The 14926-nt window shown below is 40.3% G+C and overlaps 1 protein-coding gene across 5 annotated transcripts in view; it reads left to right on the top strand.

The window, feature by feature from the left end:
• The window catches only part of PHF8 (PHD finger protein 8), a 107829-nt gene that overhangs the window by 67066 nt on the left and 25837 nt on the right, over window positions 1-14926 (top strand). For all 5 annotated transcript variants that reach the window (XM_055269117.2, XM_055269119.1, XM_055269123.2 and 2 more), the window contains one exon: window positions 13757-13852. In XM_055269117.2, the coding sequence (XP_055125092.1) occupies window positions 13757-13852 (96 nt within the window). The remainder of the gene's footprint in view (window positions 1-13756; window positions 13853-14926) is intronic.

Raw genomic sequence — 14926 nt, 5'->3', positions numbered from 1 at the left:
CCACTGGCTGGGCGTGGTGGCTCACGCCTATAATCCCAGCACTTTGGGAGGCCAAGGCGGGCAGATCACGAGGTCAGGAGCTCAAGACCAGCCTGGCCAATATGGTCAAAACCTGTCTCTGCTAAAAATACAAAAAATTTAGCCAGGTGTGGTAGCATGTGCCTGTAGTCCCAGCTACTCAGGAGGCTGAGGCAGAAGAATTGCTTCAACCTGGGAGGTGGAGGCTGCAGTGAACCAAGATTGCGCCACTGCATTACAGCCCGGGGGACAGAGTGAGACTCCCGTTTCAAAAAAAAAAAAAAAAAGAGGCCAGGCGCAGTGGCTCACCCCTGTAATCCCAGCACTTTGGGAGGCCGAGGCAGGCAGATCATGAGGTCAGGAGATCGAGACCATCCTGGCTAACATGGTGAAACCCTGTCTCTACTAAAAATACAAAAAATTAGCCGGGCGTGGTGTCAGGCACCTGTAGTCCCAGCTACTTGGGAGGCTGAGGCAGGAGAATGGCGTGAACCGAGGAGTCGGAGCTTGCAGTGAGCCGAGATGACACCACTGCCAGCCCAGACGACAGAGCGAGACTCTGTCTCAGGAAAAAAAAAAAAAAAGCTACTGAACTGTTTCCCAGATTGGTTGTTTCACATTCCCACTAGCAATATGTGGAATTCCAGTTGCTCTACATACTCATCAGCACTTGGTTTTGTCAATATAGTTATTTTAATCATCCTAATAAGTATGTAGTGATATGTCATTTAGTGGTTCATCTAATGGCTAATGATAATAAACAACTTTCCGTGTGTTCGCCATTCATATATCCTCTTTTTTGAAGTGTCATTAAACAGACATTTTGAATGCATTGTTAAGATTTCTTGTTCAGGATTTAACTGTGGATTTTTCTTTTTGTTTTCTTTTCTTTGTTTTTTTGAGCCAGTCTTGCTCTGTCACCCAGGCTGGAGTGCAGTGGCACGATCTCGGCTCACTGCAACCTCTGCCTCCTGGGTTCAAGTGATTCTCATGCCTCAGCCTCCTGAGTAGCTGAGACTATAGGTGCGTGCCACCATTCCCCGGCTAATTTTTGTTTTTTTCTAGTAGAGATGAGGTTTCACCATGTTGGCCAGGCTGGTCTTGAACTCCTGACCTTAAGTAATCCACCTGCCTTGGCCTCCCAAAGTGCTGGGATTATAGGCATGAGCCACCACACCCGGCCTGGATTTATTTTCTTTATTAGATATAGAATTTTCAGGTTATCTGTTTGATTTTAGGTGAGTTAGTTAGTTATTTTTTATTTATTTATTTTTTAAGACTGGCCAAGTGCAGTAGTGAAAAGAGGGGAAAGAGTTTGGGTGAGTTTTTATAGTTTGTATCTTTCAAGGAATTGGTCCATTTCATATAACTTACAGAATTTATGGGCATAGAGTTGTTTGTAGAATTCCCCTATTATTCTTTAAATGTCTATGGGGTCTTTAGTGATATCCCCCTTTTCCCTTTTCATTCTTGATATTGGTAAATTGTTTCTTCTCTTTTTTTTCTTTTTTTGCCATTCTTGCTGGCACTTTGTCTTTTTTTTTTTTTTTTTTAACTTAAAAAGTGTTTTTAGGGCTACAGGTGCATGCCATTGGCTGATTTTTTATTTTTATGGAGATGGGGGTCTCACTGTGTTGCATAGCCTTGTGTCAAACTCCTGACTTCAAGTGATCATCTCTTCTGGACCTCCCAAAGTGCTGAGATTACAAGTGTGAGCCAGGCCTTATTGTGTCAATTTAATGGATCTTTTCAATATTTTTGGTTTCATTTTCTATGTTTTATCTTTGTCAGTTACATTCCGCTCTTAATGTAGTTAAGATTTCTGTAGTTTTATTTTATTCTTTTTCTAATTTCAGAGATGATCATTTAGATTATTTGAGACCTTTTTCATTTCTTTTTTTGCTATTTTTACTTTTATTCTTGTTTTTTTTTTTTTTTTTTTTTTTTTTTTTTTTTTTTTTTTGAGACAGAGTCTTGCTCTGTCACCCAGGCTGGAGTGCAGTGGCGCAGTCTTGGCTCGCTCCAACCTCCGCCTCCCAGGTTCAAGTGGTTCTCCTGCCTCAGCCTCCCAAGTAGCTGGGATTACAGTCATGCGCCACCACGCCCAGCTAATTTTTGCATTTTTAATAGAGACGGGATTTCATCAGGCTGATCTCGAACTCCTGACCTCAAGTGATCCGCCCTCCTTGGCCTCCCAAAGTACTGGGATTAAAGGCGTGAGCCACTATGCCCAACCTTTTTTTTTTTGTTTTGGTATTTTATAAAGTTGATATATTAACAGTATATTGTATATATTTTGGGGATACATGTGATATTTTGATACATATATACAATATGTAATGATGAAGTTAGGCTTAGTGATATATCTATCATCAAACCTTTATTTTTATGTCAGGAACATTATAATTCTCTTCTAGCTATTTTGAAGTATGCAGTAAATTATTAGCTGTAATTTCCTGACTGTACTATTGAATGCTAGAATTTATTCTTTCTATCTAACTGTATTTTTGTACCCATTAACCAACTATTTTTCATCCCCTGCTTCCTTTCCCAGCCTCTGGTAACCACCATTCTACTCTCCACCTCTGTGAGATCCACTTTTTTAGCTCTCACATATGAGTGAGAACATGCGATATTTGTCTGCCTATTCCTGGCTTATTTCACTTAATATAATGACCTCCATTTTCATTCATTTTACTGCAAGTGACAGGATTTCATTTGTTTTAATGGCTAAATAATATTCCATTGTTTATATATACCACATTTCTTAATTTTACTCATTTGTCCATTGATGGACACTTAGGTTGATTCCATATCTTGGCTGTTGTGAATAGTATTGCAGTGAACATGGGAATGCAGATATCTCTTTGATATACTGATTTCTTTCCTTTTGGATATGCCCAGCAGTCGAATTGCTGGATCATATGGTAGTTCTATTTTTACTTTTTCGAGACACCTCCATACTGTTTTCTATGATAGTTATGCTACCTTATATTCCCACCAACAGTGTATGAATGTTCGTCTTTCTCCAAATGCTGAAGAGTAACAAATCCTCTCCAGCATTTGTTACTTTTTGTCTTTTGGATAATAGCCATTCTAACTGAGGTGAGATGATTTCTCATTGCGGTTTTGATTTCTATTTCCCTGATGATGAGTGATATTGGACATTTTCCCCATATACCTGTTGGACATTTTTTTTCCAACTTTTATTTTAAGTTCTGGAGTACATGTGCAGAATGTGCAGGTTTGTTACATAGGTAAGCGTGTGCCATGGTGGTTTACTGCACAGACCAACCTATCACCTAGGTATTAAGCCCAGCATCCATTAGCTATTCTTCCTTATACTCTCCTTCCCCACAACTGACAGGCCCTAGTATATGTTGTTCCCCCTCTCCCATGTATCCATGTGTTCTCGTCATTCAGCTCCCACTTACAAGTGAGAACGTGGGGTATTTAGTTTTCTGTTCCTGTGTTAGTTTGCTGAGAGTAACAGCTTCCAGCTCCATCCATGTCCCTACAATGGACGTGATGTCATTCCTTTTTATGACTGCATAGTATTCCATGCTGTATATGTACCAGCTTTTCTTTATCCAGTCTATCATTGACGGGCATTTTGGTTGATTCCAAGTCCTTGCTATTGTGAATACTGCTGCAGTGAACATACGTGTGCGCGTATCTTTATAATAGAATTATTTTTATTCCTTTGGGTATATACCCAGTAATAGGATTACTGGGTCAAATGGTAGTTCTGCCTCTAGATCTTTGAGGAATCACCATGCTGTCTTCCACAATGCTTGAACTAATTTACACTCTCACCAACGGTGTAAAAGCGTTCCTTTTTCTCTGCAACCTCACCAGCATCTGTTGTTTTTTGAGTTTTTAATTGCCATTCTGCTGGTGTGAGATGGTGTCTCATTGTGGTTTTGATTTGCATTTCTCTAATGATCAGTGATGTTGAGCTTTTTTTCATATGATGGCCCCACGAATGTCTTCTTCTTTTTTTTTTTTTTTTTTCTGAGACGGAGTCTCGCTCTGTCACCCAGGCTGGAGTGCGGTGGCACAATCTTGACTCACTGCAAGCTCCGCCTCCCAGGTTCATGCCATTCCCCTGCCTCAGCCTCCCGAGTAGCTGGGACTGGGACTACAGGCGCCTGCCACCACGCCCGGCTAATTTTTTTGTATTTTTAGTAGAGACAGGTTTCACCGTGTTAGCCAAGATGGTCTCGATCTCCTGACCTCGTGATCTGCCTGCCTCGGCATCTGCCTGCCTCGGCCTCCCAGAGTGCTGGGATTACAGGCGTGAGCCACTGCACCCGGCCGAATGTCTTCTTTTTAATAGGGTCGTTTTCTTATAAATTTGTTGAAGTTCCTCATAGACTCTGGATGTTATACCTTTTTTTTTTTTTTTTTTTTTTTGAGACGGAGTCTCGCTCTGTCGCCCAGACTGGAGTGCAGTGGCGCAATCTCGGCTCACTGCAAGCTCCGCCTCCCGGGTTCACGCCATTCTCCTGCCTCAGCCTCTCCCAGTAGCTGGGACTACAGGCGCCCGCCACCACGCCCGGCTAATTTTTTTGTATTTTTAGTAGAGACGGGGTTTCACCGTGGTCTCGATCTCATGACCTCGTGATCCGCCCGCCTCGGCCTCCCAAAGTGCTGGGATTACAAGCGTGAGCCACCGCGCCCGGCTTGGATATTATACCTTTGCCAGATGGATATATTGCAAAATTTTTCTCCCATTCTGTAGGTTGTCCACTCTGATGATAGTTTCTTTTGCTGTGCAGAAGCTCTTTAATTTAATTAGATCCCATTTGTCAGTTTTTACTTTTGTTGCAATTGCTTCTGGCATTTTTGTCATAAAATCTTTGCCCCTGCCTATGTCCTGAATGGTATTGCCTAGATTTTCTTCTAGGGTTTTTATAGGTTTGGATTTTACATTTAGGTCCTTCATTCATCTTGTGTTAATTTTTGTATATGGTATAAGGAAGGGTTCCAGTTTTAATTTTCTGCATATGGCTACCTGGTTCTCCCCGGCACCACTTATTAAATAGAGAATCCTTTCTCTATTGCTTGTTTTTGTCAGGTTTGTCGAAGATTAGATGTTTGTAGGTGTGTGGTCTAACTTCTGGGTTCTCTATTCTGTTTATTGGTCTATGTGTCTGTCTTTGTACCAGTTGCATGCTGTTTTGGTTACTGTAGCGTTGTGGTATGAAGTCGGGTAGCGTGATGCCTCCAGCTTTATTCTTTTTGCTTCGGACTGTCTTGGCTATTTGGGCTCTTTTTTCATTCAGTATGAATTTTCAAGTAGTTTCTTCTAATTCTGTGAAGAATGTCAATAGTGGTTTAATGGGAATAGCATTGAATCTGTAAATTACTTTGGGCAGCATGGCCATTTTCACGATATTGATTCTTTCTGTCCAGGAGCATGGAATATTTTTCCATTTGTTTGTGTCCTCTCTCATTTCCTTGAGCAGTGGTTTGTAGTTCTCCTTGAAGAGGTCCTTCATTTCCCTTGTTATCTGTATTCATAGGTATTACATTCTTTTTGTAGCAATTGTGAATGGGAGTTCATTCATGATATGGCTCTCTGCTTGTCTGTTGTTGGTGTAAAGAAATGCTTGTGATTTTTGCACATTGATTTTGTATCCTGAGACTTTGCTGAAGTTGCTTATCAGCTGAAGAAGCTTTTGGGTTGAGATGATGGGGTTTTCTATATATAGGATCATGTCATCTGAAAACAAAGATAATGTTACTTCCTCTCTCCCTGTTTGAATACCCTTTATTTCTTTCTCTTGCCTGGTTGCCCTGGCCAGAACTTCCAATGCTATGTTGAATAGGAATGGCGAGAGAGGGCATTCTTGTCTTGTGCCAGTTTTCAAGGGGAATGCTTCCATCTTTTGCCCATTCAGTATGATATTGGCTGTGGGTTTTTCATATATGGCTCTTATTATTTTGAGGTATGTTCCTTCAGTACCTAGATAATTGAGAGTTTTTAACATGAAGGGATGTTGAATTTTATCAAAGATATTTTCTGCATCTATTGAGATCATCATGTTTTTTACTTTAGTTCTGTTTATGTGATGAATTACATTTATTGATTTGCATATGTTGAACCAACTTTGCATCCCAGGGATGAAGCCAACCTGATGGTGGTGGATAAGCTTTTAGATGTGCTGCTGGATTCAGTTTGCTCATATTTTATTGAGGATTTTTGCATCAGTGTTCATCAGGTATGTTGGCTTGAGATTTTCTTTTTCTTTTTTTTTTTCTTTTTTTCTTTTTTTTTTTTTGAGATGGCGTCTCGCCCTGTCACCAGGCTGAAGTGCAGTGACGTGATCTTTGCTCACTGCAACCTCCGCTTCCTGGATTCAAGTGATTCTCCTGCCTCAACCTCTCGAATAGCTGGAACTACAGGTGCGTACCACTACGCCCAGCTAATTTTTGTATTTTTAGTAGAGACGGGGTTTCACCATGTTGGCCAGGATGGTCTCGATCTCTTGACCTCGTGGTCTGCCCACCTCGGCCTCCCAAAGTGCTGGGATTGCAGGCATGAGCCACTGCAGCTGGCCGAAGTTTTCTTTTTTTGTTGTATCTCTGTCAGGTTTTGGTATTAAGATGATGCTGGCCTCATAAAATGAGTTAGGGAGGAGTCCCTTCTTTTCAATTTTTTGGAATAGTTTCAGTAGAAATGGCACCAGCTCTTCTTTGTACCTGTGGTGGAATTCAGCTATAAATCTCTCTGGTCCTGGGCTTTTTTTTGGTTGGTAGGCTATTTATTACTGCCTCAATTTCCAAACTCATTATTGGTCTATTCAGGGATTCAATTCCTTCCTAGTTCATTCTTGGGAGGGTGTATGTGTCCAGGAATTCGTCCATTTCTTCCAGATTTTCTAGTTTATGTGCATAGAGGTATTTATCGTATTCTCTGATGGTTGTTTGTATTTCTGTGGAGTCAGTGGCGATACCTCCCTTATCATTTCTGATTGTGTCTGTTTCTCTCTTTTTTTCTTCATTAGTCTAGCTAGTGGTCTATTTTATTAAGTTTTTCAAAAAAGAAGCTCCCGGATTTGTTGATTTTTTTTTTTTTTTTGAAGGGTTTTTTGTGTCTGTCTCCTTCAGTTCAGCTCTGATCTTGGTTATTTCTTGTCTTCTGCTAGCTTTGGGATTTGTTTGCTCTTGGTTCTCTAGTTCTTTTAGTTGTGAATTTTGAGATCTTTCTAGCTTCTTGATGTGGGCATTTAGTGCTATAAATTTCCTTCTTAACACTGGTTAGCTGCGTCCCAGAGATTCTCATACATTGTCTCTTTGTTCTCATTAGTTTCAAAGAACTTCTTGATTTCTGCCTTAATTTCATTATTTACCCAGGAGTCATTCAGGAGCAGGTTGTTCAGTTTCCACGTAGTTGTGTGGTTTCGAGTGAATTTATTAGTTTTGAATTCTAATTTTATTGTGCTGTGGTCTGAGAGACTGTTATGATTTCAGTTCTTTTGCGTTTGCTGAGGAGTGTTTTACCTCCGATTAAGTGATCAATTTTAAAGTGCCAGGTGGTGATGAGAAGAATGTATGTTTTGTTGTTTTTGGGTGGAGAGTTCTGTAGATATCTATCAGGCCCACTTGATCCAGAGCTGAGTTCAGGTTCTGAATATCTTTGTTAATTTTCTGTCTAGATGGTCTGTCTAATATCGTCAGTGGGGTATTAAAGTCTCCCACTATTATTGTGTGGGAGTCTAAGTTTCTTTGTAGGTCTCTACGAATTTGCTTTATGAATCTGGGTGCTCCTATATTGGGTACATACATATTTAGGATAGTTAGGTCTTCTTGTGGAATTGAACCCTTTACCATTATGTAATGCCCTTCTTTGTCATTTTTTATCTTTGTTGGTTTAAAGTCTGTTTTGTCAGAAACTAGGATTGTGACCCCTGCTGTTTTCTGTTTTTCATTTGCTTGGTAAATTTCCCTCCATCCCTTCGTTTTGAGCTTATGTGTGTCTGCACTTAAGATGGGTCTCCTGAAGACAGCATACTGATGGGTCTTAACTCTATCCAGCTTGCCATTCTGTGTCTTTTAATTAGGGCATTTAGCCCATTTACATTTAAGGTTAATATTGTTATGTGTGAATTTAATCCTGTCATCATGATGGTAGCTGGTTATTTTGTAGACTTGTTTATATGGTTGCTTCATAGTGTCACTGGTCTGTGTACTTCAGTGTGTTTTTATACTGGCTGGTCACGGTTTTTCCTTCCTATATTTAGTACTTCCTTTAGGAGCTCCTGTTGGCCATTTCTATGTCTTTTTTTGAGAAATGTCTGTTCTGGTATTTTGCCCATTTTTAAATTGGATTATTTGTTTTTTGCTATTGAGTTCCTTATATATTTTAGTTATTAATCGCTTGTCAGATGGATAGTTTGCAGATATTTTCTCCCATTCTGTGGGTTGTCTCTGCACTTTGTTGATTGTTTCCTTTGCTGTACAGAAGCTTTTTAGCTTAATGTAATTATATTTGTGTATTTTTGCATTTGTTGCCTGTGCTTTTGAGTTCTTACTCCAAAACAATCTTTGCCCAGACCAATGTCCTATAGCATTTCCCCAGTATTTTCTTGTAGTAGTTTCATAGTTTCAGGTCTTACATTTAAGTCTTTAATCCATTTTCAATTGATTTTTTTGTACATGGCGAGAGATAAAGGTCTAGTTTCATTCTTTTGCATATGGGTATTCGGTTTTCCCAACACCATTTATTAAAGAGACTGTTCTTTCCCCAATGAATGTTCTTGGTGCCTTCGTGGAAAGTGAGTGGACTATAAGTGGGTGGATTTATTTCTGGATTCTCTATGCTGTTCCATTGGCCCATGTATCTGTTTTTGTGCCAGTACCATGCTGTTTTGGTTACTGTAGCTTTGTAATATAATTTGAAATCAGGTAGTATGAGGCTTCCAGCTTTGTTCTTACTGCTCAGGATTGCTTTGGTTATTTGGCATCTTTTGCGATTTTATGTGAATTTTAGGATTGCTTTTTCTATTTCTGTGAAGAATGTCATTGGTATTTTGTTAGGGATTGCATGGAATCTATAGATCGTTTTTGGGTAGTATAGACATTTTAGCAATATTAGTTCTTCCAATCCATGTGCATATGATATCTTTCCATTTTTTGTGTGTCTCCTTCAATTTTTTTCATCAGTGTTTTGTAGTTTTCCTTGTAGAGATCTTGCAATTATTTGGTTAAATTTATTTGCAAGTATTTTAAGTTTTTTGTAGCTGTTGTAAAGGGGATTGCTTTTTTTAGTATTTTTTAAATCGTTCACTGTTAGCACATGTAAATGCTACTGATTTTTGTATGTTGATTTTGTATCCTGCAACTTTACTGAGGTGGTGGTGGTGGTGGTGGTGGTGTTGTTGTTGTTATTTTTGAGACAGAGTCTCGTTCTGTCACCCAGGCTGGAGTTCAGTGGCGTGATCTCAGCTCACTGCAACCTTTGTCCCCCGGACTCAAGTGATCCTTTCACCTCAGCCACCCAAGTAGCTGGGACTGCAGGCGCCCGCCACCATACCCAGCTAATTTTTGCATTTTTAGTAGAGATGAGGTTTTACCATGTTGCCCAGGTTGGTCTGAAACTCCTGAGCTCAAGCTATCTGCCCGTCTCAGCCTCCCAAAGTGCTGGGATTACAGGCACGAGCCACTGCACCCAGCCATCTTTACTAAATTTGTTTATCAGTTCTTTTATTTTTATTTTTTGAGATGGAGTCTTGCTCTGTCACCTAGGCTGGAGTGCAGTGGCACAATCTCGGCTCACTGCAACCTCCACCTCCTGGGTTCAAGCGATTCTCCTGCCTCAGCCTCCAAGTAACTGGGATTACAGGTGCCCGCCATCACACCCAGCTAATTTTTTGTATTTTTAGTAGAGATGGGGTTTCGCCATATTGGCCAGAGTGATCTCGAACTCCTGACCTCAGGTGATCTGCCCACCTTGGCCTTCCAAAGTGCTGGGATTACAGGCGTGAGCCACCGCGCCCTGGCCAGGCCTGTAGTTTTGTTATATTTTTTTCTGGTTTTGGTATCAGGATAATGCTGGCCTCATAGAATGAGTTTTGTGGAAGTATTCCCTCCTCTTCAGTTTTTTGAGTTAAGGTAGAATTGTTGTTTTAATGTTTGGTAGAATTCAGCAGTGAATCCATCAGGTTCTGGGCATTTATTTGATGGGAGACTTCTTATTACTGCTTCAGTCTCATTACTTCTTGTCTGTTTAGGTTTTCTGTTTCTTCATGGTTCAAGCATGGTGGGTTATATGTGTCCAAGGATTTATCCATTTCTTCCCAGTTTCCAATTTGTTGGTGTATAGTAGTTCATAGTAGTCTCTACCTTTGTATTTCTGTGATACCAGTTGTAATGATTCCTTTCTCATGAGATATTTTTAATTTCTAATGTAAACATTTAGCACTTTAAATTTCCCTCTAAGCAGAGCTTTCTTTGCATCCCCCAAGTTTTATGTTGCAATTTCATTTTTATTAATGGAAATATTTTCTGTTTTCCTGTGGGATCTCCTCTTTGACCCATGTTTATTTAAAAGTATGTTTAATTTTTATGTGTTAGAGGTATTCCAGTTATCTTTCTGTTGCTGCTTTTTGTTCTATTTGTTGAGACATCATTCTTCTGGTTTCCTTTTGTTCTTTGTCAGTGGTTTCCTTTTGCTCTTTCAGCCTAGTTGATTTAAAGTCTTTGTATGGTAAATACAATGTCAGAGCTTCCTTAGGGACGGTTTTTGTCAGTTTCTTTTTTTTTTCCTGTAAATGGGCCATACTTCCCTTTTCGTTGCATGCCTCGTGATTTTTTTTTGTTGGAAACTGGAAATTTTGAATATCATAATGTGGTTTACTCTGGAAGTCAAATTTTCCTTCCTCAGTTTGCTTTTGTTGCTTGTTATGAACTACAGTCATCTATTATTTAGTGACTTTTCCCAACTACTTTTTACAAAGATTGTATTCGTTATTGTGCAGTTACTGAGTCTCCATTCCTTAGCCTCATTAGTAAGCTGAGACTTTCTGATAGAGATTTCCTGACAACTTTGTTTGTTTGGCAGGCAGGAGTACAGTGGCACAATCTTGGCTCACTGCAACCTCCACCTCCCGGGTTCAAGCAAGTCTCGTGCCTCAGCCTCCCGAGTAGCTAGGATTACAGGCATGTGTACCATGTGTGGCTAATTTTTGTATTTTTAGTAGAGACAGGGGTTCGCCATGTTGGCGAGGCTGGTCTCGAACTCCTGACCTCAAATGATCCGCCTGCATCTGGAGTTTCTTAAAGACATGATTTTAGCAGCCTTTTTCTTTGTTAATCACCCCCTTTCTTGTTGTGAGATTTTTATTGGACTCCAGAGTTCCATAAAAGTTGTTCTCACAGTTTTTGCCAGGTTGATGGTTGTTTCAGTGGAGGGACAAATCCTTTTAGCTCCCTATTACTCCATTATCAGTGGTGTCACTCCTCCCTCCCTGCACCCTCTTCATGTGTGTGTGTGTGCATGTGTGTGTGTGCACGCGTGCACGTGCATGTTCATTTTTTTTTGTAAAAAACACATACCATTAAATTTGTCATTTTTCCATTATTTACCTTTAAGCTCTGTTAGACTTGACAAATTTACCATCTTAATCATTTTAAAGTGTACAGTTCAGTACTATTAAGTATATTCACAATGTTGTGCAACAGATCTCTATAACTTTTTCATCTTGCAACACTTAAACTGTCTACCCCTAAACACTAATTCCTCCCCCTAGCCATTGGTCATCACCTTCTACTTTCTTTCTTTTCTTTTCTTTTCTTTTTTTTTTTTTTTGAGACAGAGTTTTTGCTCTTGTTGCCTAGGCTGGAGTGCAGTGGCATGATGTTGGCTCACTGCACCCTCTGCCTCCGAGGTTCAAGTGATTCTCCTATGTCAGCCTCCTGAGTAGCTGGGATTACAGGTGCGTGCCACCACGCCCAGCTACTTTTTTGTATTTTTAATAGAGACAGAGTTTCATTATGTTGGCCAGGCTGGTCTCGAACTTGTGACCTCAGATGATCCACCTGCCTCAGCCTCCCAGAGTGCAGGGATTACAGGCATGAGCCACTGCGCCCGACCTCTACTTTCTATTTCTATGATTTTGACACCTTTAGATACTTTGTAAGAGTGGAATTGTATAGCATTTGTTCTGGCCTTTTTTTCTTAGCATAATATCTTCCATGTTCATCCATGTTGTGTAGTATGTGATAGATTTCCTTTTTTTAAGGCTGCATAATAACTGCTGTGTGTACACACCATATTTTATTTTTCCTTTTTTTAAATTATACATTTCTGGGATACATGTGCAGAACGTGCAGGTTTGTTACATAGGTATACATGTGCCATAGTGGTTTGCTGCACCCATCAACCCGTCATCTACATTAGGTATTTCTCCTAATGCTATCCCTCCCCTAGCCCCCTTCCCCCTCACAGGCCCCAGTGTGTGATGTTTCCCTCCCTGTTTTCATGTGTTCTCATTGTTCAACTCACTTATGAATGAGAACATGTGGTGTTTGGTTTTCTGTCCTGTGTTAGTTTGCTGAGAATGATGGTTTCCAACTTCGTCCATGTCCCTGCAAAGGACATGAACTCATTCTTTTTATGGCTGCAAAGTATTCCATGGTATATGTGTGCCACATTTCCTCTATCCAGTCTATCAGTGATGGGCATTTGGGTTGGTTCCAAGTCTTTGCTATTGTGAACAGTGCCGCAATGAACATACGTGTGCATGTGTCTTTATAGTAGAATGATTTATAATCCTCTGGGTATATATCCAGTAATGGGATTGCTGGGTCAAATGGTATTTCTCGTTCTAGATCCCTGAGGAATCACCACACTGTCTTCCGCAGTGGTTGAACTAATTTACACTCCCACCAACAGTGTAAAAGCATTCCTATTTCTCCACATCCTCTCCAGCATCTGTTGTTTCCTGACTTTTTAATGATCATCATTCTAACTGGCATGAGATGGTATCTCATTGTGGTTTTGATTTGCATTTCTCTAATGACCAGTGATGATGAGTATTTTTTCACATGTTTGTTGGCTGGATAAATGTCTTCTTTTGAGAAGTGTCTGTTCATATCCTTCACCCACTTTTTGATGGGATTGTTTGTTTTTTTCAGCCCAGGTGATCTTTTTGTTCCCTTTGTGTGCATTAAGTATGTACTGTTTATTTCTTCATTCACTTAGTAAACAGTTACTGAGAACTTATGCTTCATTGTGTTAGTAGGCTCCCTTAATTTGAAATAAATAATACATATTCCTGCCCTCATGGTAAATTGGAGGCAACAGATTTACTAATCAGCTCTTAAATACCATATAACAGCTTCAGTAGAGGGATGCACAGGATGCTATGGAGAGCCAAGTAGGAGGCATCTCAATCAGATTAGGAGAGGGAGGGAAGAGTTCTTGTGGAAAGTAAATCTAAAGCTGAATTTTGAAGGGTGAGTAAGTAAAGTAACTCATGAAGTTATTCACTAAATGGATGTTGGGTGAATGAATCAGAATTAGGTGAATCTAGGAGAAGGACATTTACCTCAAGGATGCAAAGTAGAAGGGCATGAAATGTATGTGGTACATTCAGAGACTCTTGGAGTTGAGTATGGATTAAGTAATAGGTACATTTGTAGGGGAAGGGTAGGAGCTGGAGTAGGTGTCGTTCTGTCTTCACTCTTTGGATGAAATCTCATTTTACCCTGTTTTCCCCTCTCCCTGCAGTCTATCCTTCTCTGGAGTCTGATGATGATGACCCTGCTTTGAAATCTCGACCCAAGAAAAAGAAGAATTCAGATGATGCTCCATGGAGTCCTAAAGGTAATCTCGTATTCTGTCTCTTAAACTCTATAGGCATGGTCAGGAGAAAATAGACAAGGTAGGAGGGATATTTAATATCAGAAGACCTGATTCAGTCACTCATTTGTTTATTCAGCAAACATTTGTTGAGTGTCTGCTGTGTGTCAGGCACTGTGTTAGGATCTGGAGCTAAAATGACTAATAAGACACAGAGTTTATGTAATTAGTCCAATAAAATCAGAGGTAATGGAGCATGTTGCATTTGATATTCTATGATTTGAGATGAAAGGAAGACCTTGAACAGATTTTAGCAAGCAGTCTGAGGCTTCTGAGAACATTCCGATACCATCATCCCAGTGCTCTGGTAGTTTTGTTGTCAAGGAGGGAAATTCTGTTGACTGTTGAGCTCTATAAGGCCCAAGATTATCACCTATACTGAGAGGCCATCTCTGAGGAGGGAAGAATGACCACTGAGTTGAACATGGAGTTTAGAGGATAATGGAAGAATTTTCTTCATCTCCTTGGCTGGATAGTATTCACACTGAGGATGCATCTTCAGTTAGTTTTTGCTGCTAAACAGTCTGCCCAAAACTTAGTGGCTTAAAATAACAGTTAATAATTTTTCATGGTTCTGTAGGTTGGCTGAGCTGTTCTTCTAGTCTAGGCCAGCTTCCCTGGGGCTGAATGGTCTCAAAAGTTCTCCTTCAGGTGTCTCAGACCTACTTAGATGGCCAAGGCTTCTCTCTACATGGTCTTTAGTCTACCAAGCTTTTCCACAAGGTGGCAGAAAGGTTTCTAGCAGCAAGAGAGGACAAGGCCCAATGTGCAAGCACTTTTTAAGCCTTTGCTTAAGTCATGTTTACTGTTGTCCCATTGGCTAAAACAAGTTACGTGGCCAAGCCTTGATCCCATGGTTGGGAAATAGATTGCACCTTTTGAGAGGAGAACTGCAAAGTCACATTGCAAAGTATCATGCATACAAGGATACATGAGCACACTGAGGGCCATTACTGCAACAGTCTGCCATAGAGGTCATTGAGATTTCAGTACCTGTGGTTCCCCTGCAGATAAAGGGCTTGCTCTTCTCACCCTGCC

The sequence above is a fragment of the Symphalangus syndactylus genome, chromosome X (genome assembly GCF_028878055.3).
Source record: "Symphalangus syndactylus isolate Jambi chromosome X, NHGRI_mSymSyn1-v2.1_pri, whole genome shotgun sequence".
In the NCBI taxonomy this organism is placed as follows: domain Eukaryota; kingdom Metazoa; phylum Chordata; class Mammalia; order Primates; family Hylobatidae; genus Symphalangus; species Symphalangus syndactylus.
The sequence above is the reverse complement of the archived record's forward strand: the minus strand, read 5'-3'. Positions and strand labels throughout refer to the sequence as shown.